This window comes from Rhinoderma darwinii, chromosome 1 (genome assembly GCF_050947455.1).
Source record: "Rhinoderma darwinii isolate aRhiDar2 chromosome 1, aRhiDar2.hap1, whole genome shotgun sequence".
NCBI lineage: Eukaryota > Metazoa > Chordata > Amphibia > Anura > Rhinodermatidae > Rhinoderma > Rhinoderma darwinii.
The window spans coordinates 668,782,283-668,806,265 of record NC_134687.1 but is presented as its reverse complement, the minus strand read 5'-3'; the positions used below and the strand labels follow the sequence as shown (position 1 = coordinate 668,806,265).

The following is a 23,983-nucleotide window of genomic DNA, read 5'->3' as shown; positions in this document are numbered from 1 at the left end:
CTCCTCACCATGTAGTAACACACTATATATCATTGTTCTCTATAGACAGTATACTGAGTACTAGTACCGCCTCACCATGTAGTAACACACTATATATCATTGTTCTCTATAGAGTATATACTGAGTACTAGTACCGCCTCACCATGTAGTAACACTGTATATATCATTGTTCTCTATAGAGTATATACGGAATACTAGTACCTCCTCACCATGTAGTAACACTGTATATATCATTGTTCTCTATAGACAGTATACTGAGTACTAGTACCTCCTCATCATGTAGTAACACTGTATATATCATTGTTCTCTATAGACAGTATACTGAGTACTAGTACCTCCTCACCATGTAGTAACACTGTACATATCATTGTTCTCTATAGAGAGTATACTGAGTACTAGTACCTCCTCATCATGTAGTAACACTGTATATATCATTGCTCTCTATAGACAGTATACTGAGTACTAGTACCTCCTCACCATGTAGTAACACTGTATATATCATTGTTCTCTATAGACAGTATACTGAGTACTAGTACCTCCTCACCATGTAGTAACACTGTGTATATCATTGTTCTCTATATACAGTATACTGAGTACTAGTACCTCCTCACCATGTAGTAACACTGTATATATCATTGTTCTCTATAGAGTATATACTGAGTACTAGTACCTCCTCACCATGTAGTAACACACTATATATCATTGTTCTCTATATACAGTATACCGAGTACTAGTACCTCCTCACCATGTAGTAACTGTATATATCATTGTTCTCTATAGACAGTATACTGAGTACTAGTACCTCCTCACCATGTAGTAACACTGTATATATCATTGTTCTCTATAGAGTATATACTGAGTACTAGTACCGCCTCACCATGTAGTAACACACTATATATCATTGTTCTCTATAGACAGTATACTGAGTACTAGTACCTCCTCACCATGTAGTAACACTGTATATATCATTGTTCTCTATAGAGTATACGGAGTACTAGTACCGCCTCACCATGTAGTAACACACTATATATCATTGTTCTCTATAGACAGTATACTGAGTACTAGTACCTCCTCACCATGTAGTAACCCTGTATATATCATTGTTCTCTATATACAGTATACTGAGTACTAGTACCTCCTCACCATGTAGTAACACTGTATATATCATTGTTCTCTATAGACAGTATACTGAGTACTAGTACCTCCTCACCATGTAGTAACACTGTATATATCATTGTTCTCTATAGAGTATACGGAGTACTAGTACCGCCTCACCATGTAGTAACACACTATATATCATTGTTCTCTATAGACAGTATACTGAGTACTAGTACCTCCTCACCATGTAGTAACCCTGTATATATCATTGTTCTCTATATACAGTATACTGAGTACTAGTACCTCCTCACCATGTAGTAACACTGTATATATCATTGTTCTCTATAGAGTATATACTGAGTACTAGTACCTCCTCATCATGTAGTAACACTGTATATATCATTGTTCTATATAGACAGTATACTGAGTACTAGTACCTCCTCACCATGTAGTAACACACTATATATCATTGTTCTCTATAGACAGTATACTGAGTACTAGTACCGCCTCACCATGTAGTAACACTGTATATATCATTGTTCTCTATAGAGTATATACTGAGTACTAGTACCTCCTCACCATGTAGTAACACTGTATATATCATTGTTCTCTATAGACAGTATACTGAGTACTAGTACCTCCTCACCATGTAGTAGCACTGTATATATCATTGTTCTCTATAGACAGTATACTGAGTACTAGTACCTCCTCATCATGTAGTAACACTGTATATATCATTGTTCTCTATAGACAGTATACTGAGTACTAGTACCTCCTCACCATGTAGTAACACTGTATATATCATTGTTCTCTATAGACAGTATACTGAGTACTAGTACCTCCTCACCATGTAGTAACACTGTATATATCATTGTTCTCTATAGACAGTATACTGAGTACTAGTACCTCCTCACCATGTAGTAACACTGTATATATCATTGTTCTCTATAGAGTATATACTGAGTACTAGTACCTCCTCACCATGTAGTAACACAGTATATATCATTGTTCTCTATAGAGAGTATACTGAGTACTAGTACCGCCTCACCATGTAGTAACACTGTATATATCATTGTTCTCTATATACAGTATACTGAGTACTAGTACCTCCTCACCATGTAGTAACACTGTATATATCATTGTTCTCTATAGACAGTATACTGAGTACTAGTACCTCCTCACCATGTAGTAACACTGTATATATCATTGTTCTCTATAGAGTATACGGAGTACTAGTACCGCCTCACCATGTAGTAACACACTATATATCATTGTTCTCTATAGACAGTATACTGAGTACTAGTACCTCCTCACCATGTAGTAACCCTGTATATATCATTGTTCTCTATATACAGTATACTGAGTACTAGTACCTCCTCACCATGTAGTAACACTGTATATATCATTGTTCTCTATAGACAGTATACTGAGTACTAGTACCTCCTCACCATGTAGTAACACTGTATATATCATTGTTCTCTATAGACAGTATACTGAGTACTAGTACCTCCTCACCATGTAGTAACACTGTATATATCATTGTTCTCTATAGAGTATATACTGAGTACTAGTACCTCCTCATCATGTAGTAACACTGTATATATCATTGTTCTATATAGACAGTATACTGAGTACTAGTACCTCCTCACCATGTAGTAACACACTATATATCATTGTTCTCTATAGACAGTATACTGAGTACTAGTACCGCCTCACCATGTAGTAACACTGTATATATCATTGTTCTCTATAGACAGTATACTGAGTACTAGTACCTCCTCACCATGTAGTAGCACTGTATATATCATTGTTCTCTATAGACAGTATACTGAGTACTAGTACCTCCTCATCATGTAGTAACACTGTATATATCATTGTTCTCTATAGACAGTATACTGAGTACTAGTACCTCCTCACCATGTAGTAACACTGTATATATCATTGTTCTCTATAGACAGTATACTGAGTACTAGTACCTCCTCACCATGTAGTAACACTGTATATATCATTGTTCTCTATAGACAGTATACTGAGTACTAGTACCTCCTCACCATGTAGTAACACTGTATATATCATTGTTCTCTATAGAGTATATACTGAGTACTAGTACCTCCTCACCATGTAGTAACACAGTATATATCATTGTTCTCTATAGAGAGTATACTGAGTACTAGTACCGCCTCACCATGTAGTAACACTGTATATATCATTGTTCTCTATATACAGTATACTGAGTACTAGTACCTCCTCATCATGTAGTAACACTGTATATATCATTGTTCTCTATAGAGTATATACTGAGTACTAGTACCGCCTCACCATGTAGTAACACACTATATATCATTGTTCTCTATAGACAGTATACTGAGTACTAGTACCTCCTCACCATGTAGTAACACTGTATATATCATTGTTCTCTATAGAGTATACTGAGTACTAGTACCTCCTCATCATGTAGTAACACTGTATATATCATTGTTCTCTATAGAGTATACTGAGTACTAGTACCTCCTCACCATGTAGTAACCCTGTATATATCATTGTTCTCTATAGACAGTATACTGAGTACTAGTACCTCCTCACCATGTAGTAACACTGTATATATCATTGTTCTCTATAGACAGTATACTGAGTACTAGTACCTCCTCACCATGTAGTAACACTGTATATATCATTGTTCTCTATAGACAGTATACTGAGTACTAGTACCTCCTCACCATGTAGTAACTGTATATATCATTGTTCTCTATAGAGTATATACTGAGTACTAGTACCTCCTCACCATGTAGTAACACTGTATATATCATTGTTCTCTATAGACAGTATACTGAGTACTAGTACCTCCTCACCATGTAGTAACACTGTGTATATCATTGTTCTCTATATACAGTATACTGAGTACTAGTACCTCCTCACCATGTAGTAACTGTATATATCATTGTTCTCTATAGAGTATATACTGAGTACTAGTACCTCCTCACCATGTAGTAACACTGTACATATCATTGTTCTCTATAGAGAGTATACTGAGTACTAGTACCTCCTCATCATGTAGTAACACTGTATATATAATTGTTCTCTATAGACAGTATACTGAGTACTAGTACCTCCTCACCATGTAGTAACACTGTATATATCATTGTTCTCTATAGAGTATATACTGAGTACTAGTACCTCCTCATCATGTAGTAACACTGTATATATCATTGTTCTCTATAGACAGTATACTGAGTACTAGTACCTCCTCACCATGTAGTAACACTGTATATATCATTGTTCTCTATAGAGTATATACTGAGTACTAGTACCTCCTCATCATGTAGTAACACTGTATATATCATTGTTCTCTATAGACAGTATACTGAGTACTAGTACCTCCTCACCATGTAGTAACACTGTATATATCATTGTTCTCTATATACAGTATACTGAGTACTAGTACCTCCTCATCATGTAGTAACACTGTATATATCATTGTTCTCTATAGACAGTATACTGAGTACTAGTACCTCCTCACCATGTAGTAACACTGTATATATCATTGTTCTCTATATACAGTATACTGAGTACTAGTACCACCTCACCATGTAGTAACTGTATATATCATTGTTCTCTATATACAGTATACTGAGTACTAGTACCTCCTCTCCATGTAGTAACACTGTATATATCATTGTGCTCTATAGAGTATACTGAGTACTAGTACCTCCTCACCATGTAGTAACACTGTATATATCATTGTTCTCTATATACAGTATACTGAGTACTAGTACCTCCTCATCATGTAGTAACACACTATATATCATTGTTCTCTATAGACAGTATACTGAGTACTAGTACCTCCTCACCATGTAGTAACACTGTATATATCATTGTTCTCTATATACAGTATACTGAGTACTAGTACCGCCTCACCATGTAGTAACACTGTATATATCATTGTTCTCTATAGACAGTATACTGAGTACTAGTACCTCCTCACCATGTAGTAACACTGTACATATCATTGTTCTCTATAGAGTATACTGAGTACTAGTACCTCCTCATCATGTAGTAACACTGTATATATCATTGTTCTCTATAGAGTATATACGGAGTACTAGTACCTCCTCTCCATTCGTGCATCATCTGAATAACGTCCTAGCCATGAATAGTGTTTGTGATATTTAGGGTAGTAGTACCTCATATCTATGTAGTAACACTGAGTATTAGAAGTAAAATACCACCAGTATATCAGGACACTTACCGTTCCAGAGCAGCTTCTCAAATGCTTCTTTTCCTCTGGTGAGAATACTGGTGAACTTGTTGTACGCCTCCTTGTCCTTGAGATCATCGGCCATCCGACACATCATACACACTGCGGCCAACCAGAGCCCCCCGCAGTAAGAGCTGAGACACAGACACCGTTATATAGAGATAAACTACAGCCCCCCCACTATATATACACACACATACACCCGAGCTCCCACCAACAGAAGATAAATAATGGCGGCCATACACGACCAGTACGTGGGAACATCTACCGAATAACGTCCTCACCTTGGTCCTGTCATCACCCAACCATCATACGTCTGATCAGCGAACCCCGAGTTTTCAATTAGACCATCCCCATCGTGATCAAACCTCAATGCAGTGTCCATGACAGCCTGAGGGCGATAAAACCAAAGTGTGAGCACCACAAGACCCCACAACTAGGCCACACCCACACTGTTCACATGTTCAGAAAATAAAAGGAGCTCTGTCATGTGGCAGTCACCTGACACACTGGTCACATGTCCAGCAAGTAGGAGGAGCTCTTGGTCATGTGGTATTTACCTGGCAGACTGGTCACAAGTCCCTTAAGTAGGAGGAGCTCTCAGTCATGTGGTAGTTACCTGGCAGACTGGTCACATTTAAGTAGGAGGAGCTCTCAGTCATGTGGTATTTACCTGGCAGACAGGCCACATGTCAGTAAGGTAGGAGGAGCTCTTGGTCATGTGGTAGTTACCTGGCAGAACGGCCACATGTCAGTAAGGTAGGAGGAGCTCTTGGTCATGTGGTAGTTACCTGGCAGACCATCACATGTCAGTAAGGTAGGAGGAGCTCTTGGTCATGTGGTAGTTACCTGGCAGACAGGCCACATGTCAGTAAGGTAGGAGGAGCTCTTGTTCATGTGGTAGTTACCTGGCAGACTGGTCACATTTAAGTAGGAGGAGCTCTCAGTCATGTGGTATTTACCTGGCAGACAGGCCACATGTCAGTAAGGTAGGAGGAGCTCTTGGTCATGTGGTAGTTACCTGGCAGAACGGCCACATGTCAGTAAGGTAGGAGGAGCTCTTGGTCATGTGGTAGTTACCTGGCAGACCATCACATGTCAGTAAGGTAGGAGGAGCTCTTGGTCATGTGGTAGTTACCTGGCAGACAGGCCACATGTCAGTAAGGTAGGAGGAGCTCTTGTTCATGTGGTAGTTACCTGGCAGACTGGTCACATTTAAGTAGGAGGAGCTCTTAGTCATGTGGTATTTACCTGGCAGACAGGCCACATGTCAGTAAGGTAGGAGGAGCTCTTGGTGATGTGGTAGTTACCTGGCAGACAGGCCACATGTCAGTAAGGTAGGAGGAGCTCTTGGTCATGTGGTATTTACCTGGCAGACCGGCCACATGTCAGTAAGGTAGGAGCAGCTCTGGGTCATGTGGTAGTTACCTGGCAGACTGGTCACAAGTCCCTTAAGTAGGAGGAGCTCTCAGTCATGTGGTATTTACCTGGCAGAATGGCCACATGTCAGTAAGGTAGGAGGAGCTCTTGGTCATGTGGTAGTTACCTGGCAGACCGTCACATGTCAGTAAGGTAGGAGGAGCTCTTGGTCATGTGGTAGTTACCTGGCAGACAGGCCACATGTCAGTAAGGTAGGAGGAGCTCTTGTTCATGTGGTAGTTACCTGGCAGACTGGTCACATTTAAGTAGGAGGAGCTCTCAGTCATGTGGTAGTTACCTGGCAGACTGGTCACATTTAAGTAGGAGGAGCTCTCAGTCATGTGGTATTTACCTGGCAGACAGGCCACATGTCAGTAAGGTAGGAGGAGCTCTTGGTGATGTGGTAGTTACCTGGCAGACAGGCCACATGTCAGTAAGGTAGGAGGAGCTCTTGGTCATGTGGTATTTACCTGGCAGACCGGCCACATGTCAGTAAGGTAGGAGGAGCTCTTGGTGATGTGGTAGTTACCTGGCAGACCGGCCACATGTTAGTAAGGTAGGAGGAGCTCTTGGTCATGTGGTATTTACCTGGCAGACCGGCCACATGTCAGTAAGGTAGGAGCAGCTCTGGGTCATGTGGTAGTTACCTGGCAGACTGGTCACAAGTCCCTTAAGTAGGAGGAGCTCTCAGTCATGTGGTATTTACCTGGCAGACTGGTCACATGTCCCTTAAGTAGGAGGAGCTCTCAGTCATGTGGTAGTTACCTGGCAGACTGGTCACATTTAAGTAGGAGGAGCTCTTAGTCATGTGGTATTTACCTGGCAGAATGGCCACATGTCAGTAAGGTAGGAGGAGCTCTTGGTCATGTGGTAGTTACCTGGCAGAACGGCCACATGTCAGTAAGGTAGGAGGAGCTCTTGGTCATGTGGTAGTTACCTGGCAGACCGTCACATGTCAGTAAGGTAGGAGGAGCTCTTGGTCATGTGGTAGTTACCTGGCAGACCGGCCACATGTCAGTAAGGTAGGAGGAGCTCTTGGTGATGTGGTAGTTACCTGGCAGACCGGCCACATGTTAGTAAGGTAGGAGGAGCTTTTGGTCATGTGGTAGTTACCTGGCAGACCGGCCACATGTCAGTAAGGTAGGAGGAGCTCTTGGTTATATGGTAGTTACCTGGCAGACCGTCACATGTCAGTAAGGTAGGAGGAGCTCTTGGTCATGTGGTAGTTACCTGGCAGACCGTCACATGTCAGTAAGGTAGGAGCTCTTGGTCATGTGGTAGTTACCTGGCAAAATAGCTACATGTCAGTAAGGTAGGAGGAGTACTTGGTCATGTGGTAGTTACCTGGCAGACGGTCACATGTCAGTAAGGTAGGAGGAGCTCTTGGTCATGTGGTAGTTACCTGGCAGACGGTCACATGTCAGTAAGGTAGGAGGAGCTCTTAGTCATGTGGTAGTTACCTGGCAGACCGTCACATGTCAGTAAGGTAGGAGGAGCTCTTGGTCATGTGGTAGTTACCTGGCGGACCGGACACATGTCAGTAAGGTAGGAGGAGCTCTTGGTCATGTGGTAGTTACCTGGCAGACCGGCCACATGTCAGTAAGGTAGGAGGAGCTCTTGGTCATGTGGTAGTTACCTGGCAGACCGGCCACATGTCAGTAAGGTAGGAGGAGCTCTTGGTCATGTGGTAGTTACCTGGCGGATCGGCCACATGTCAGTAAGGTAGGAGCTCTTGGTCATGTGGTAGTTACCTGGCAGACCTGCCACATGTCAGTAAGGTAGGAGGAGCTCTTGGTCATGTGGTAGTTACCTGGCAGACCGGTCACATGTCAGTAAGGTAGGAGGAGCTCTTGGTCATGTGGTATTTATCTGGCAGACCCGCCACGTCAGTAAGGTAGGAGGAGCTCTTGGTCATGTGGTAGTTACCTGGCAGACAGGCCACATGTCAGTAAGGTAGGAGGAGCTCTTGGTCATGTAGTAGTCTCTATAGACTTGTAGCACAAACTTGAGGTTGAGGTCCTTCCAGTCGGCCGTGTCATGGATGAGATAGGCGTTGAGTTTCTTCCATGGTTTATCTTCTAAGAGATGGAAGAGGAAATATCATAACGTTAGAGAAATATCAGGAGAAGACATGATAAGTAAGGGATACAGGCTCAGAGAGGTCATACCTGGGTCCCCAATGTCATGAGGGACCACGTTCCTGCTCTTCACTGGGGCCACCGAGCCACTCATGAGATACTTTCTCCTCTCCGGATCCTCCTGAAGAACGGAGGCCGCTAATGGAAGACAAAAAATGGCGTAAACTCAGGTGGAGAAGCACACCCAGATCTGCAGGACGGCACAACCCCAATGTCTGGTAATAACTGTATACAGGGGACCGGACCAAACCCCGACATCAAAACTACCGATGGCAGCGAGAGCTGGCAACCCCCGGTAATAAAGACAGTTACCAGGAGGAGCCGTGAGAGCCCCCATTCTCAGATAATGAAGACTTTTACCAGGAGGAGCGGTGAGAGCCCCCATTCTCAGGTAATGTAGACATTAACCAGGAGGAGGCGTGAGAGCCCCATAATGTAAACATTTACCAGGAGGAGCCGTGAGAGCCCCCATTCTCAGGTAATGTAGACATTTACCAGGAGGAGCCGTGAGAGCCCCCATTCTCAGGTAATGTAGACATTTACCAGGAGGAGCTGTGAGAGCCCCCATTCTCAGGTAATGTAGACATTTACCAGGAGTATACCGTGAGAGTCCCCAGTAATGTAGATATTTACCAGGAGTATACCGTGAGAGTCCCCAGTAATGTAGACATTTACCAGGAGGAGCTGTGATGTCACGGAGACATGGATATACATTAGTAGCGACACTAACATATATATATATATTTATATACTCACCCATGTCGTACTGAAGACTGATCTCCAACTGAGGCCACAGCATGATGAGCGCAAAGGAAGCGTAGAAATGGACGTCATACGTGTTATACATGCGGTACTCCTGTCCTGCCGAGACACCGAGAACATCACAGGAATACAGAAGAGAACAGGGGAATGTATGATGGGGAGCGGTGTAGAGGGGTATGGAGTATAATGGGGTGCAGTGTAGAGGGGTATGGAGTATAATGGGGTGCAGTGTAGAGAGGTATGGAGTATAATGGGGTGCAGTGTAGAGTGGTATGGAGTATAATGGGGTGCAGTGTAGAGAGGTATGGAGTATAATGGGGTGCAGTGTATATTGGGGTGCAGTGTAGAGGGGTATGGAGTATAATGGGGTGCAGTTTAGAGGGGTATGGAGTATAATGGGGTGCAGTGTATATTGGGGTGCAGTGTAGAGGGGTATGGAGTATAATGGTGTGCAGTGTATATTGGGGTGCAGTGTAGAGGGGTATGGAGTATAATGGTGTGCAGTGTATATTGGGGTGCAGTGTAGAGGGGTATGGAGTATAATGGGGTGCAGTGTATAATGTGGTGCAGTGTAGAGGGGTAAAATAGGGTGCAGTGTAGAGGGGTATGGAGTATAATGGGGTGCAGTGTAGAGGGGTATGGGGCATAATGGGGCGCAGTGTAGAGGGGTATGGAGTATAATGGGGTGCAGTGTAGAGGGGTATGGGGTATAATAGGGTGCAGTGTAGACGGGTATGGAGTATAATGGGGTGCAGTGTAGAGGGGTGTGGAGTATAATGGGGTACAGTGTAGAGGGGTATGGAGTATAATGGGGTGCATTGTAGAGGGGTATGGGGTATAATAGGGTGCAGTGTAGAGGGGTATGGAGTATAATGGGGTGCAGTGTATAATGGGGTGCAGTGTAGAGGGGTATGGGGTATAATAGGGTGCAGTGTAGAGGGGTATGGAGTATAATGGGGTGCAGTGTAGAGGGGTATGGGGTATAATAGGGTGCAGTGTAGAGGGATATGGAGTATATTGGGGTGCAGTGTAGAGGGGTATGGGGTATAATAGGGTGCAGTGTAGAAGGGTATGGAGTATAATGGGGTGCAGTGTAGAGGGGTATGGGGTATAATAGGGTGCAGTGTAGAGTGGTATGGAGTATAATGGGGTGCAGTGTATATTGGGGTGCAGTGTACAGGACTGTGCAAAAGTTTTAGGCAGTTGTGGAAAAAAGTGCTAATAGTTATTTTTTCAATTAACAAAATACAAAGTGCATGAACACGAGAGAAATCAATATTTGGTGTGACCGCCCTTTGCCTCCAGCATCACTTCTTCCAGGTACTTGCACAGTTTTTGCAGGGACTCGGCCGGGAGGTTGTTCCACATCTTGGAGAACTGAGCGCAGATCTTCTGTGGATGTCACTGCCTCCAATCCTTCATGTAATCCCAGACAAGATTATGTAGAGATCAGGACTCTGTGGGGGCCACATCATCACTTCCAGCAATCTGTGGGGGCCACATCATCACTTCCAGGACTCTGTGGGGGCCACATCATCATTTCCAGGACTCTGTAGGGGCCACATCATCACTTCCGGTACACTGTGGGGGCCACATCATCACTTCCGGGACTCTGTGGGGGCCACATCATCACTTCCAGCACCTTGTGGGGGCCACATCATCACTTCCAGCACTCTGTGGTGGCCACATCATCACTTCCGGCACTCTGTGCGGGCCACATCATCATTTCCGGGACTCTGTGGGGGCCACATCATCACTTCCAGCACTCTGTGGGGGCCACATCAAGGACTCTGTGGGGGCCACATCATCATGTCTGATCTACTGCACTAAGTTTTCTTGGCCGACCACTGGGTCTATGGTCCTCAATGTTGGCCGTTTTTTTGTTCTTCTTTAGTAGAGCTTGAACAGCACGTCTTGAGACCCCGGTCTGCTGTGAAATCTTTGCCTTGGAGAGACCTCGCTGATGCAGTATAACTACCCTATGTCTTGTCTTGCCATGGTAGACCTGTGACATGAAACTGTCTTCCACAACCTCACCTTTGTAGCAGAGTTTGGCTGTTCCTCACCCAGTTTTAATCCTCCTACACAGCTGTTTCTGTTACGGTTAATGAGTTTCCACCTACATATTACAATGATGATCATTATCACCTGTTTGGTAGAATTGGTTAATCATACACCGGACTAAAATCCTACAAAATCCAGCACTTTCTGCAAGTACCTAGAAGAATTGGTGCTGTTCTGAAGGCAAAGGGCGGTCACACCAAATATTGATCTGATTTCATTTCTCTTTTGTTAATTCGCTTTCTTACTTTGCAGCATTTTTTCATAACTGTCTAAAACTTTTTCACAGTACTGTATATTGCGGTAGGGCTTATATTGAGGTATGATGTATATTGGGGTACGGCTTATATTGGGGTACAGTGAGGTGTCTCACCTTCCAGGTAAGCGAAGCGTCCATATTCTTGCAGTAGACTTTTCATGCCAGGCATGTGTTGCTGCCCAATCTTCACGAGTTCGTCATCTTCATCGTCAGCCGGAACTTCCACCCAGATGGTGCCGCCATCCGCCATGAAGTACAGCTCATTAAACAGGGCGGATTTATACCAGGAGGGGAGGAGGCTGGCGGGGGAGGAGAAGACATAGCTCATACGTGTGGTCTGTAGACTAATACAGCGGCTCTGTATTCCTCACCATCTCAAGACCTCTGCTTGCTGCCAGTAAATGGGACCATTTATCGTAGACAATCAGTGCAGGCAATCCTCTAGCAGTACTGTAAAGGACCTGCCAGGCACAGCTTCTGTGTCAACGCCCATAGGTAATCAGTCTGCACCTGCTTCTATGTCTGTGAGACTGACTCCATCTTCCACCACTCAGGATGGCAGGCTTAGGAGTGGGAGAGCCTATCACAGCCTGGCCAGACGGAGCTAGATCCCGCCCTCTGTCTATTTATACCTGCCTTTCCTGTTCCTCCTTGCTTGTGATTATTCTCTGTTGGTTTCCTGGCCCTGCTGCAGCTTCTTGTACTATTTGTCCCTGCTTCATATTGACCCTGGCTTACTGACAACTCTCCTGCTCTGCGTTTTGTACCTCGTACACTCCTGGTTTGACTCGGCTTGTTTACTACTCTCCTGCTCTGCGTTTGGTGCCTCATGCTCTCCTGGTTTGACTCGGCTCGTTCACTACTCTTGTTGCTCACGGTGTTGCCGTGGGCAGCTGCCCCATTTCCCTTGGCTTCTGTGTACCTTTGTCTGTTTGTCTGTCGTGCACTTGTTGAGCGTGGGGACCGTCGCCCAGTTGTACCCCGTCGCCTAGGGCGGGTCGTTGCAGGTGGGCAGGGACTGAGTGGCGGGTAGATTAGGGCTCACTTGTCTGTTTCCCTACCCCCATCATTACATAATCACAAGCCCATATACCTAGTTTACCCTGGTCCCTGACACTACTATGGACCCCCTTGAGACCCTGGCTCAGCAAATGCAGGGCCTCTCCCTACAGGTCCAGGCCCTGGCTCAGAGGGTCAACCAGCCTGATGCTACCATGGTAGTGCCCCTCACCTCACCTCTTGAACCCCACCTCAAATTGCCTGACCGGTTCTCAGGGGACCGGAAGACTTTTCTCTCCTTTCGGGAGAGTTGTAGGCTCTATTTTCGCTTAAAGCCCCACTCCTCAGGTTCTGAGAGCCAGCGGGTGGGTATAATTATGTCCCGGCTCCAGGAAGGGGCCCAAGAATGGGCCTTCTCCTTGGCTCCTGACGCCCCTGAACTTTCCTCCATTGATCTTTTCTTTTCTGCTCTCGGACTCATTTATGACGAGAATGACAAGACTGTCTTTGCCGAGAGTCAGCTGGTGACCTTACGTCAGGGTAAGAGACCTGTTGAGGAGTATTGTTCTGACTTTAGGAAGTGGTGCGTAGCTTCTCGGTGGAATGACCCTGCCTTAAGGTGCCAGTTTAGGTTGGGTCTGTCGAACGCCCTGAAAGACCTGCTAGTTAGCTATCCCTCTTCTGACTCCCTAGACCAGGTTATGGCTTTAGCGGTACGACTTGACCGACGTCTCGGAGGTACCTATGCAACTCGGGGCCTCCATGTCCCCCCAACAACGTAGAGAGTTCCGCAGGAAGAATGGTCTCTGCTTCTACTGTGGGGATGACAAGCATCAAGTGAACAACTGTCCTAGGCGTAAGAATAAGCAGCCGGAAAACTTCCGCGCCTAAGTGATCATCGGGGAGGTCAATTGGGCGCACAGGTATTTCCCGTAAACATGAAACTTAATAAAATCTTGCTTCCCTTTCAGGTCTCTTTTGGTGGTGGTCTGCTACCGGCAGTGCCTTCGTGGATTCAGGGTCCTCTACTAATATCATGTCTGTGGAATTTGCTATGTCCCTTGCTATGCCTCTGATTGATTTGCCTAAACCTGTCCCGGTAGTGGGTATCGACTCCACTCCTCTTGCTAATGGTTATTTTACACAGCATACCCCTGTTTTTGAACTCCTTGTTGGCTCCATGCATTTGGAGCAGTGCTCTGTACTGTTGATGCAGGGATTATCGTCCGATTTTGGTTTTAGGCCTTCCCTAGTTGCAGTTGCATAATCCCACGTTTGACTGGAATACTGGGGATCTTACCAAATGGGGTAATGAATGCTTGACGTCATGTTTTTCTGTTAATTCTATTTCTCCCCCTGAGGAGGTGAACACGCTACCTGAGTTTGTTCAGGACTTCGCTGATGTTTTCTCTAAGGAGGCCTCCAAAGTGTTACCTCCTCATAGAGAATACGATTGCGCTATCGATTTGGTACCAGGAGCTAAGCTCCCTAAGGGTAGGATATTTAATCTCTCTTGTCCCGAACGTGAAGCCATGAGAGAGTATATCCAGGAATGCCTGGCCAAGGGTTACATTCGCCCCTCTTCTTCTCCGGTAGGTGCTGGCTTCTTCTTCGTAGGGAAGAAGGATGGTGGTCTTAGGCCATGCATTGACTTCCCGAAACTTGAATAAGGTCACTGTAAGGAACCAGTATCCCCTTTCTTTGATTCCTGATCTCTTTAATCAGGTTCAGGGGGCCCAATAGTTCTCTAAGTTTGATCTACGGGGGGCTTATAACCTTATCCGCATCAAAGAGGGGGATGAGTGGAAGACTGCGTTTAACACGCCCGAAGGTCATTTTGAATACCTCGTCATGCCCTTTGGGTTGTGTAATGCTCCCGCGGTCTTCCAGAATTTCATAAATGAGATTTTAAGAGACTTCCTGGGGGTATTTCTTGTAGTGTACCTTGATGACATACTTGTGTTTTCCAAAGACTGGTCCTCCCACATTGAGCATGTCAGGAAGGTGCTCCAGGTCCTTTGGGAAAACAAACTGTTTGCGAAGACCGAAAAATGTGTGTTTGGGGTGCAGGAGATACCATTTTTGGGTCAAATCCTCACTCCTCATGAATTCCGCATGGACCCCGCCAAGGTCCAGGCTGTGGCGGAATGGGTCCAACCTGCCTCCCTGAAGGCGTTACAGTGCTTCCTGGGGTTCGCTAATTATTACAGGAGATTTATTGCTAACTTCTCTGTCATCGCTAAGCCTCTTACGGATCTCACTCGCAAAGGTGCTGATCTCCTCCACTGGCCTCCTGAGGCTGTCCAGGCTTTTGAGGTCCTTAAGAAGTGCTTTATCTCTGCCCCGGTGCTGGTTCAGCCCACCCAAATGGAGCCATTTATCGTGGAGGTTGACGCGTCCGAGGTGGGAGTGGGGACTGTCTTGTCCCAGGGTACCAGGTCCCTCACCCATCTCCGTCCCTGTGCCTACTTCTCCAGGAAGTTTTCGCCCACTGTGAGTAACTATGATATTGACAACCGCGAACTCTTAGCCATTACATGGGCATTTGAAGAGTGGCGCCACTTCCTGAAGGGGGCTAGGCACCAGGTAACGGTACTTACCGACCACAAGAATCTGGTTTTCCTAGAATCTGCCCGGAGGCTAAACCCGAGACAAGTTCGATGGGCGTTATTTTTTACCAGATTCAAATTTTTGGTTACCTATAGGGCTGGGTCTAAAAATATTAAGGCTGATGCACTGTCGCGTAGCTTCATGGCCAGCCCTCCTTCGGAGGAAGATCCTGCTTGTATTTTGCCTCCAGGTATAATCATTTCCTCTGTTGATTCTGACTTAGTCTCTGAAATTGCGGCTGATCAAGGTTCAGCTCCCGGGAACCTTTCTGAGAACAAGCTGTTTGTTCCCCTGCAAATCCGGCTAAGGGTACTTAGGGAAAATCATGACTCCGCACTATCTGGCCATCCAGGCATTCTGGGTACCAAGCACCTCATTGCCAGAAACTATTGGTGGCCTGGGTTGCCTAAAGACGTTAAGGCCTACGTCGCCGCTTGTGAAATTTGTGCTAGGTCCAAGACTCCCAGGTCCCGACCAGCGGGCTTACTATGTTCTTTGCCCATTCCCCAGAGACCTTGGACCCATATCTCCATGGATTTTATCACCGATTTGCCTCCATCTCAAGGCAAGTCGGTGGTGTAGTAGACCGCTTCAGTAAGATGTGCCACTTTGTGCCCCTCAAGAAACTACCCAATGCTAAGACGTTAGCTACCTTGTTTCTCAAACACATCCTGCGTCTCCATGGGGTCCCTGTCAATATTGTTTCTGACAGAGGGGTACAATTTGTTTAATTGGTTTGGAGAGCACTGTGTAAGAAGTTGGAGATTGATGTCCTTCTCCTCTGCCTTCAATCCTGAAACTAATGGCCAAACTGAGAGGACTAATAAGTCTCTAGAACAATATTTAAGGTGTTTTATCTCTGACTGTCAATATGATTGGGTCTCATTCATTCCCCTCGCCGAATTTTCCCTTAATAACCGGGTCAGTAACTCGTCAGGGGTCTCCCCCTTTATCTGTAATTTTGGGTTTAATCCATGGTTCTCCTCCGTTTTCACCTGGTAGTTCCAACAATCCCGAGGTAGAGGTCGTTCATCGGGAACTGTGCACAGTCTGGGCCCAGGTTCAGAAGAACCTAGAGGCATCCCAGAGCATACAAAAAACTCAGGCAGATAGAAGACGTTCTGCTAACCCCTTGTTTATGGTCGGGGATCTGGTGTGGCTATCGTCAAAAAATTTGCTCCTTAAAGTCCCGTCCAAGAAGTTTGCTCCCCGGTTTATAGGGCCGTACAAGGTCATTGAAGTCTTCAATCCTGTCTCCTTCCGACTGGAGTTGCCCCCATCTTTTCGAGTACACGACGTGTTTCATGCCTCCCTCCTTAAACGCTGCTCCCCGTCCTTGGCTCCCTCGAGGAAACCTCCGGTCCCTGTTCTCACTCCTGAGGGGGTAGAATTTGAGGTGGCCAAGATTGTGGACAGCAAGATGGTCCAAGGCTCCCTCCAGTACCTGGTCCATTGGAGAGGATACGGGCCTGAGGAGAGGACTTGGGTACCCGCCCGGGATGTTGGTCAGGATGTTCCACCTTCGTTTCCCCAATAAACCAGGTCCACCTAGAAAGGGTCTGGTGGCCCCTCATAAAAGGGGGGGGTACTGTAAAGGATCTGCCAGGCACAGCTTCTGTAGCAACGCCCATAGATAATCAGTCTGCACCTGCTTCTATGTCTGTGAGACTGACTCCATCTTCCACCACTCAGAATGGCAGGCTTAGAAGTGGGAGAGCCTATCACAGCCTGGCCAGACGGAGCTAGCTCCCGCCCTCTGTCTATTTATACCTGCCTTTCCTGTTCCTCCTTGCTTGTGATTCTTCTCTGTTGGTTTCCTGGCCCTGCTGCAGCTTCTTGTACTATTTGTCCTTGCTTCATATTGACCCTGGCTTACTGACTACTCTCCTGCTCTGCGTTTTGTACCTCGTACACTCCTGGTTTGACTCGACTTGTTCACTACTCTCCTGCTCTGCGTTTTGTACCTCGTACACTCCTGGTTTGACTCGGCTTGTTCACTACTCTCCTGATCTGCGTTTGGTGCCTCGTGCTCTCCTGGTTTGACTCGGCTCGTTCACTACTCTTGTTGCTCACGGTGTTGCCGTGGGCAGCTGCCCCATTTCCCTTGGCTTCTGTGTACCCTTGTCTGTTTGTCTGTCGTGCACTTGTTGAGCGTAGGGACTGTCGCCCAGTTGTACCCCGTCGCCTAGGGCGGGTCGTTGCAGGTGGGCAGGGACTGAGTGGCGGGGAGATTAGGGCTCACTTGTCTGTTTCACTACCCCCATCATTACAAGAACAGACCTTTCTCTCCGATCCTGGACTGCGGGCCGATAGCTCTTACCTACACTGACACATTGTAACAAGTTCTCAGCTCTACGAGCAGGTATCACCATGATGGAGTCCTTACTTACTTGTCTTGCAGGATTGGGTCCTGCCAAGTGTTGATCTTCTGCTCCCATTCCTCATAGTGGGATAAAGCATACTGGCAAAGTGCTGGAGCGGCATCACCGTCACTGCCGAAGAAGCGCGTGTAACGTCTGATGAGGTGAAGAGACATCCATTAGAAGGGTGACGGTGCGAGCGGAGAGCGCAGGAGGAGGCCATGTCTTACCTGTAATACTCCTTCTCTCCAGAACCAAAGCGGATCCGGGGCATATCCCAGCAGATGCAGAACTCCAGGGTGCCTCGTCCTCCCGCGCTCACTGTGCAGCCTGCCGCCACCGCCGCCGCCGTCGTCTTTCCTTTCACAGTGGGAGAAGTTGTACCTGGCGGGTGGTTGTTACAGTAAGCGTCCTGCAGAGGGAGCTGCTGAGTTACACTAATACAACGCCCGGGGTGAGCGTGCCATTACCTGCGGGGGAGTTTAGGCGACCGTCCTCCAGAAGGTCCTTCCATATGTCCTGTCCCATCCCGGTCGGGTCAAATTCAGTGCAGTGGGAAACGTAGATTCCTGGCTGGAGATATCAGAGCTCTGATCACAGGGGGTCCCTGGAACCGGTTTGGGCTGCGTTCACAATCTGCGCAGCCTCAACATGTTACATGCATGTTGCTGCTTCTTTTTTCATGCAGCACACGCCATTGATTGCGATTGTTCTGCAGCTTTCTAATAGACTGGGAATCAATTCCTTACCATTTCAAGATCTCTGCTTGCTGTTGGCAAACAAAAACATTCTTCTTTATATCCAGTGGCTGAAAACCACCAGCCTAGCCTTGCTCACACAACTGAGGGGTTGTTACAATGTATCAGTGTAGACAATCGAGTCTGAGTACAACACGGCAGCAAACCACGTTTCTCTCCCATCATTACCTACACTGATACAATATAACAAACCTGCACCTCTGTAACCAGAAATAGGCCAGCTTTTAGCCTGTGAATGTAGACCAAAATTATTCCATTCACTGACAGAAAGCTGAGGTCTTGAAATGGTAAGGAATGGAAACACAAGATATAACAGAAAATACAGAAAATTGGGCGACATTTATAGTCCAGATCACCCTCAGTCCAAAATGATCGCCCTCTTACCCGCTCTTGCACAGCGATCCCCAGGGTGAATGGATTGGAGCGGGTAGAATGATGTAATAAGACACCAGACACCGATTCTCCATTTTGCTGCAGATGAAACGGTTCGTTCCAGTGGCCTCCGGCTTGATCACTTTTAGTCCCACTGCCGTTCCTCATTGTGAACATAATGGAAACTTCTATTTCCTCCCCACTGGAGTTCTCCACATCCCAGACAAAGACGGCAAGCGGCAACGACGAGTCCTGAGAAAGAGATCCAGTCCTGTGAACAGTGCCTGGTGGAACCCTAACCTTACCCCTGACGTACTAGACTACTGTAACCTGACCCTAGAAGGTGAAGCCCTAACCTTACCCCACGATGTACTAGACTACTGTAACCTGACCCTAGAAGGTGAAGCCCTAACCTTACCCCTGACGTACTAGAGTACTGTAACCTGACCCTAGAAGGTGACACCCTAACCTTACACCTGATGTACTAGACTACTGTAACCTGACCCTACAAGGTGACACCCTAACCTTACCCCTGATGTACTAGACTACTGTAACCTGACCCTACAAGGTGACACCCTAACCTTACCCCTGATGTACTAGACTACTGTAACCTGACCCTACAAGGTGACACCCTAACCTTACCCCTGATGTACTAGACTACTGTAACCTGACCCTACAAGGTGACACCCTAACCTTACACCTGATGTACTAGACTACTGTAACCTGACCCTACAAGGTGAAGCCCTAACCTTACCCCTGATGTACTAGACTACAGTAACCTGACCATACAATGTGACACCCTAACCTTACCCCACAGTGTACTAGACTACTGTAACCTGACCCTACAAGGTGACACCCTAACCTTACCCCTGATGTACTAGACTACTGTAACCTGACCCTACAAGGTGACACCCTAACCTTACCCCTGATGTACTAGACTACTGTAACCTGACCCTACAAGGTGACACCCTAACCTTACACATGATGTACTAGACTACTGTAACCTGACCCTACAAGGTGACACCCTAACCTTACACCTGATGTACTAGACTACTGTAACCTGACCCTACAAGGTGAAGCCCTAACCTTACACCTGATGTACTAGAGTACTGTAACCTGACCCTACAAGGTGACACCCTAACCTTACACCTGATGTACTAGACTACTGTAACCTGACCCTACAAGGTGAAGCCCTAACCTTACCCCTGATGTACTAGACTACAGAAACCTGACCATACAATGTGACACCCTAACCTTACCCCACAGTGTACTAGACTACTGTAACCTGACCCTACAAGGTGACACCCTAACCTTACCCCTGATGTACTAGACTACTGTAACCTGACCCTACAAGGTGACACCCTAACCTTACCCCTGATGTACTAGACTACTGTAACCTGACCCTACAAGGTGACACCCTAACCTTACACCTGATGTACTAGACTACTGTAACCTGACCCTACAAGGTGACACCCTAACCTTACACCTGATGTACTAGACTACTGTAACCTGAACCTACAAGGTGACACCCTAACCTTACACCTGATGTACTAGACTACTGTAACCTGACCCTACAAGGTGAAGCCCTAACCTTACACCTGATGTACTAGAGTACTGTAACCTGACCCTACAAGGTGACACCCTAACCTTACACCTGATGTACTAGACTACTGTAACCTGACCCTACAAGGTGAAGCCCTAACCTTACCCCTGATGTACTAGACTACAGTAACCTGACCCTACAATGTGACACCCTAACCTTACCCCACAATGTACTAGACTACTGTAACCTGACCCTACAAGGTGACACCCTAACCTTACCCCTGATGTACTAGACTACTGTAACCTGACCCTACAAGGTGACACCCTAACCTTACACCTGATGTACTAGACTACTGTAACCTGACCCTACAAGGTGACACCCTAACCTTACCCCTGATGTACTAGGCTACTGTAACCTGACCCTACAAGGTGACACCCTAACCTTACACCTGATGTACTAGACTACTGTAACCTGACCCTACAAGGTGACACCCTAACCTTACACCTGATGTACTAGACTACTGTAACCTGACCCTACAAGGTGACACCCCAACCTTACACCTGATATACTAGACTACTGTAACCTGACCCTACAAGTTGAAGCCCTAACCTTACCCCACAATGTACTAAAGTACTGTAACCTGACCCTACAAGGTGAAGCCCTAACCTTACAACTGATGTACTAGAGTACTGTAACCTGACCCTACAAGGTAACACCCTAACCTTACACCTGATGTACTAGACTACTGTAACCTGACCCTACAAGGTGACACCCTAACCTTACCCCTGATGTACTAGACTACTGTAACCTGACCCTACAAGGTGACACCCTAACCTTACACCTGATGTACTAGACTACTGTAACCTGACCCTACAAGGTGACACCCTAACCTTACACCTGATGTACTAGACTACTGTAACCTGAACCTACAAGGTGACACCCTAACCTTACACCTGATGTACTAGACTACTGTAACCTGACCCTACAAGGTGAAGCCCTAACCTTACACCTGATGTACTAGAGTACTGTAACCTGACCCTACAAGGTGACACCCTAACCTTACACCTGATGTACTAGACTACTGTAACCTGACCCTACAAGGTGAAGCCCTAACCTTACCCCTGATGTACTAGACTACAGTAACCTGACCCTACAATGTGACACCCTAACCTTACCCCACAATGTACTAGACTACTGTAACCTGACCCTACAAGGTGACACCCTAACCTTACCCCTGATGTACTAGACTACTGTAACCTGACCCTACAAGGTGACACCCTAACCTTACACCTGATGTACTAGACTACTGTAACCTGACCCTACAAGGTGACACCCTAACCTTACCCCTGATGTACTAGGCTACTGTAACCTGACCCTACAAGGTGACACCCTAACCTTACACCTGATGTACTAGACTACTGTAACCTGACCCTACAAGGTGACACCCTAACCTTACACCTGATGTACTAGACTACTGTAACCTGACCCTACAAGGTGACACCCCAACCTTACACCTCATATACTAGACTACTGTAACCTGACCCTACAAGTTGAAGCCCTAACCTTACCCCACAATGTACTAAAGTACTGTAACCTGACCCTACAAGGTGAAGCCCTAACCTTACAACTGATGTACTAGAGTACTGTAACCTGACCCTACAAGGTAACACCCTAACCTTACACCTGATGTACTAGACTACTGTAACCTGACCCTACAAGGTGACACCCTAACCTTACCCCTGATGTACTAGACTACTGTAACCTGACCCTACAAGGTGAAGCCCTAACCTTACCCCTGATGTACTAGACTACTGTAACCTGACCCTACAAGGTGACACCCTAACCTTACACCTGATGTACTAGACTACTGTAACCTGACCCTACAAGGTGACACCCTAACCTTACACCTGATGTACTAGACTACTGTAACCTGACCCTACAAGGTGACACCCTAACCTTACACCTGATGTACTAGACTACTGTAACCTGACCCTACAAGGTGACACCCTAACCTTACCCCTGATGTACTAGACTACTGTAACCTGACCCTACAAGGTGACACCCTAACCTTACCCCTGATGTACTAGACTACTGTAACCTGACCCTACAAGGTCAAACCCTAACCTTACCCCTAATGTACTAGACTACTGTAACCTGACCTTACAAGGTGAAGCCCTAACCTTACCCCTGATGTACTAGACTACTGTAACCTGACCCTACAAGGTGACACCCTAACCTTACACCTGATGTACTAGACTACTGTAACCTGACCCTACAAGGTCAAGCCCTAACCTTACCCCTAATGTACTAGACTACTGTAACCTGACCTTACAAGGTGAAGCCCTAACCTTACACCTGATGTACTAGACTACTGTAACCTGACCCTACAAGGTGACACCCTAACCTTACACCTGATGTACTAGACTACTGTAACCTGAACCTACAAGGTGACACCCTAACCTTACACCTGATGTACTAGACTACTGTAACCTGACCCTACAAGGTCAAGTCCTAACCTTACCCCTAATGTACTAGACTACTGTAACCTGACCTTACAAGGTGAAGCCCTAACCTTACCCCCGTTCTACTAGAGAACTGTAAACCTACATGGTATGCTCTGATCTTATATGTTACTATACTAGAAGATTAGTCCTAACCCTACTTGGTTAACTCTGAGCTTACATAACACTGTATAAGGAGATTAGTCCTAACCCTACATGGTGGCACTTTCAGCACATGATAGGTCCCTTACCTTGTAGTCATCGGGGATAATTGGGGACACCTGGCGGCAGGTTAATGTGACACTCTGACCAGGCAGGTGATAGACGGTCCACGCTCTTGGATACAGGGCATGGTAATAAGCCTGAGTGCCGCAATAGCCCCAGTTCCATCCTTGCAGAGTGTGAGGACGCTCGGTAGACAAGACCTGCTGGTAAACGGTCTGACCCCGACGCCGGATACAGACTGTGAACTGCATGACAAACACAATAATACTCCTGTTATATATGGACAGGCTACAATATATACACTACAGTATAACAAACATACACTACAGTATAACACACACTACAGTATAACATACACTACAGTATAACAAACATACACTACAGTATAACACACACTACAATATAACACACACTACAGTATAACACACACTACAGTATAACACACACTACAGTATAACACACACTACAGTATAACACACACTACAGTATAACACACACTACAGTATAACACACACTACAGTATAACACACACTACAGTATCACACACACTACAGTATAACACACACTACAGTATAACACACACTACAGTATCACACACACTACAGTATCACACACACTACAGT

General features: G+C 46.0%; 1 protein-coding gene across 3 annotated transcripts in view; it reads right to left on the bottom strand.

Annotated features, from left to right (window-relative positions):
- The window catches only part of GBA2 (glucosylceramidase beta 2), a 91,225-nt gene that overhangs the window by 5,014 nt on the left and 62,228 nt on the right, over positions 1-23,983 (bottom strand). For all 3 annotated transcript variants that reach the window (XM_075844442.1, XM_075844462.1, XM_075844453.1), the window contains 11 exons: positions 23,387-23,605; positions 19,104-19,343; positions 18,432-18,534; positions 18,192-18,345; positions 17,992-18,117; positions 12,107-12,291; positions 9,667-9,771; positions 8,941-9,048; positions 8,699-8,850; positions 5,638-5,744; positions 5,345-5,487 (listed from right to left, as the gene is read on the bottom strand). In XM_075844442.1, coding sequence (XP_075700557.1) covers positions 5,345-5,487; positions 5,638-5,744; positions 8,699-8,850; positions 8,941-9,048; positions 9,667-9,771; positions 12,107-12,291; positions 17,992-18,117; positions 18,192-18,345; positions 18,432-18,534; positions 19,104-19,343; positions 23,387-23,605 — 1,642 coding nt within the window. The remainder of the gene's footprint in view (positions 1-5,344; positions 5,488-5,637; positions 5,745-8,698; positions 8,851-8,940; positions 9,049-9,666; positions 9,772-12,106; positions 12,292-17,991; positions 18,118-18,191; positions 18,346-18,431; positions 18,535-19,103; positions 19,344-23,386; positions 23,606-23,983) is intronic.